The sequence below is a fragment of the Sphaeroforma arctica genome (assembly GCF_001186125.1).
Source record: "Sphaeroforma arctica JP610 unplaced genomic scaffold supercont1.3860, whole genome shotgun sequence".
Classification (NCBI taxonomy): domain Eukaryota; class Ichthyosporea; order Ichthyophonida; genus Sphaeroforma; species Sphaeroforma arctica.
Window position 1 is genome coordinate 1 of NW_014036698.1, and position 2456 is coordinate 2456.

General features: G+C 38.8%; 1 protein-coding gene across 1 annotated transcript; it reads right to left on the reverse strand.

Annotated features, from left to right (window-relative positions):
• Positions 1 to 1270, reverse strand: SARC_13875 (hypothetical protein; the record flags this gene model as incomplete). Its single annotated transcript, XM_014291992.1, has 1 exon — positions 1 to 1270. A coding segment is annotated over exon 1 (1141 nt), but the record flags the coding sequence as incomplete, so codon positions are not given.
• Positions 1271 to 2456: the final 1186 nt, after the last annotated feature.

Genomic DNA, 2456 nt, shown 5'->3' on the forward strand with positions numbered 1-2456 from the left:
CTGATTTCTTGAGGGCATCGATTTCCTTCTTCATGGTCAGTGCAGATTCAATAGGATCGGATGTGTGTGTGGGAATCTTGACCAGAGGCTGAGCCCATCGATTTTCGATAGCAGGAACCTTATCGTCGGATCGCATATTTATGGGCATCACTACAGTAATTTCCTTAGGAGCCTTAACGCCTACATCGAGTTTGCTCCAAACGCGATTCAACGCGCAACCAAAATTGCCCATAAGCACATCGTTTATGGTCATTTTGCCATTGAATTTTGTACTTAGTTTGTTCTTAATCGCCTTCACCTTATCCAGATCATACGTATGAGACATAGCAACAACTTTTTTTCCTTCCAAGTTTGATGATTTAAAGAAGTTATCATCCTTTGGTTTGAAGATAATTTGTAAAAGCGTTGGAATGAACATGACAGTTGTCATTGCATGTACCAACCAAGGATTCGCAGGTGGCTTTTTCTGCACTTGTGAAGAACTCTCACTTACGGCCAGTGTCTTCTCTAGAATGGTGTCACTGTTGCTCTCTTCGATCTGCTTCATCTGTTGTTCAGTATTCAATATGTTGAACATCATGGTGCCGAGAGAAATCCCATCTCCAACTGTATGATGGATTTTGAACAACACTATGGTCTCAGATACCCCAGCGCTTTTTTTCTGGTAGTCTTCAATGACAGTGATATTCCATAAGGGGCGATCAAAAGGCATCGCTAAAGAACATTCACGTCCTAAGTATAGGTTCAACTCAGCCTCATTGGTCGGTTTGTTAGCATCGTCACACCTTCTGATCATAACATTCACATCGAAGTCTTTGTCCTTGATGAAGAATGGCAAACCCTTGTAACTTACATAACGCTGTTTAAAGCGACGGTAGTGATCTTGATTGACAGATGCCATGAACTCTTTTTTCATAGTCTCTGTAGTGAGGTTCTCCACCACCATGACTGCCGAAATGATACACTTATTTGTATCACCCTCAATCTTCCACATATTATCGCGCGCTGGAATATACTCGGTTTCCGGCCCGTAACGAGCTATAGCTTCAACAGTAATGGACTCAACTCGCCTTTTGAGATAAATACCAGTAAGCGCTACTAAGGCGCATACTGCAAATAGAATGTAAAGAGGAGTGCTCATAGATACTTAGTGTGCAGTCCTGAACACTTAAGCTGAAGATATTTAAAATGCTTCGCAGACCCTTCATTTGTTTTCCTTTTATAAATGTCACTTCTCAAGAATTGCTCCTTCCGCCGTCGTCGGCCTTAGCTTCCCTCTATCCAATATTGCCCACAACAAGAAGCGAGACCAGCCATATTTGTTCTGTGGCCTAAGCCCCAAAGCTTTGCTTAAGCCTCAAAGTGGAAAAGTCTTCCTATTTTCAATCCGTATTGCGGTTGAAGCAATGGAGGGTTTGGAATGACTATGGGATTTTCTATTTTTATCACCTGAGTATCTGAGACACTTTAGTCTTCGTCTGCTTCAATCGACGAAGTAGTCCAGACTTCAGTGGCCAGACTTCAGAGTCCAGACCCTGTATGTCTGTATAGAAGACTAAAACGAGAGTGAATCTAGCAGCAGTGACTCTGTGTCATCAGAGTATCTATTTGATTGCACATCTGTGTGTGAACTGTGAACTGTGAACTGTGACACTCTCTCGACAAGTGACGAGAAAAAAGAAATCTGTATTGCCTACAAAAGGCCGTGATTGGAATAACAACAATTACTATATATGGGGGTTTTTTTTTGGTGCCGTTAGCTCGTCATTTCGACACTTTACTGACAGACTCTCGTGTGAGTCGTGAGTCGTGACTCACGCGTGAGTCGTGAAAAATTGACTGATTGACATTGTGGGTCTCAGACTCTCAGGACTTGATCATGGTCTGTGAGCACTGTTGATACTTTTCTAAAACTTTACAGTATTTTTTTTTAGACTTTTAGTTGTATTTACAGTTGTACACATGGCGCTCAATTTTAAGCTCATGTTCTCAACATCTGTATGTGACTGAATTTTATATATTTTTTTAAAAACACAAACAATACATATTTTTGTGTAAATAAGTAAATTCATTGTAAATATTCATGTATTTATGGTATTGACTTTTTAACTTTTCGTTGCAAAAGAGCAAATAATTATTTCCTCTCTTTCCCTACATACTATTTACATTGGTTTAGTAGGGAGTAGATGCGAAAAATAATAAAAACCAAACCAAATATGTACATATGTACTAAAATACTATAAATAGAAAACGAGCTCCAAAAACAAAACAACTTTTAAGAGAAACAACATATAGAGCTTTCTAAATTATACATTGAAGTGGAATTTGTCTGATCGCATAGGCTTCTAAATTATAAATACAAGAAGGCTACATACGCTGATCGAGTATATTTTTAATATAAAAACATACAAATGAAACAAATCGCTCACTGATGTATGTATTTACATAAAACAGAT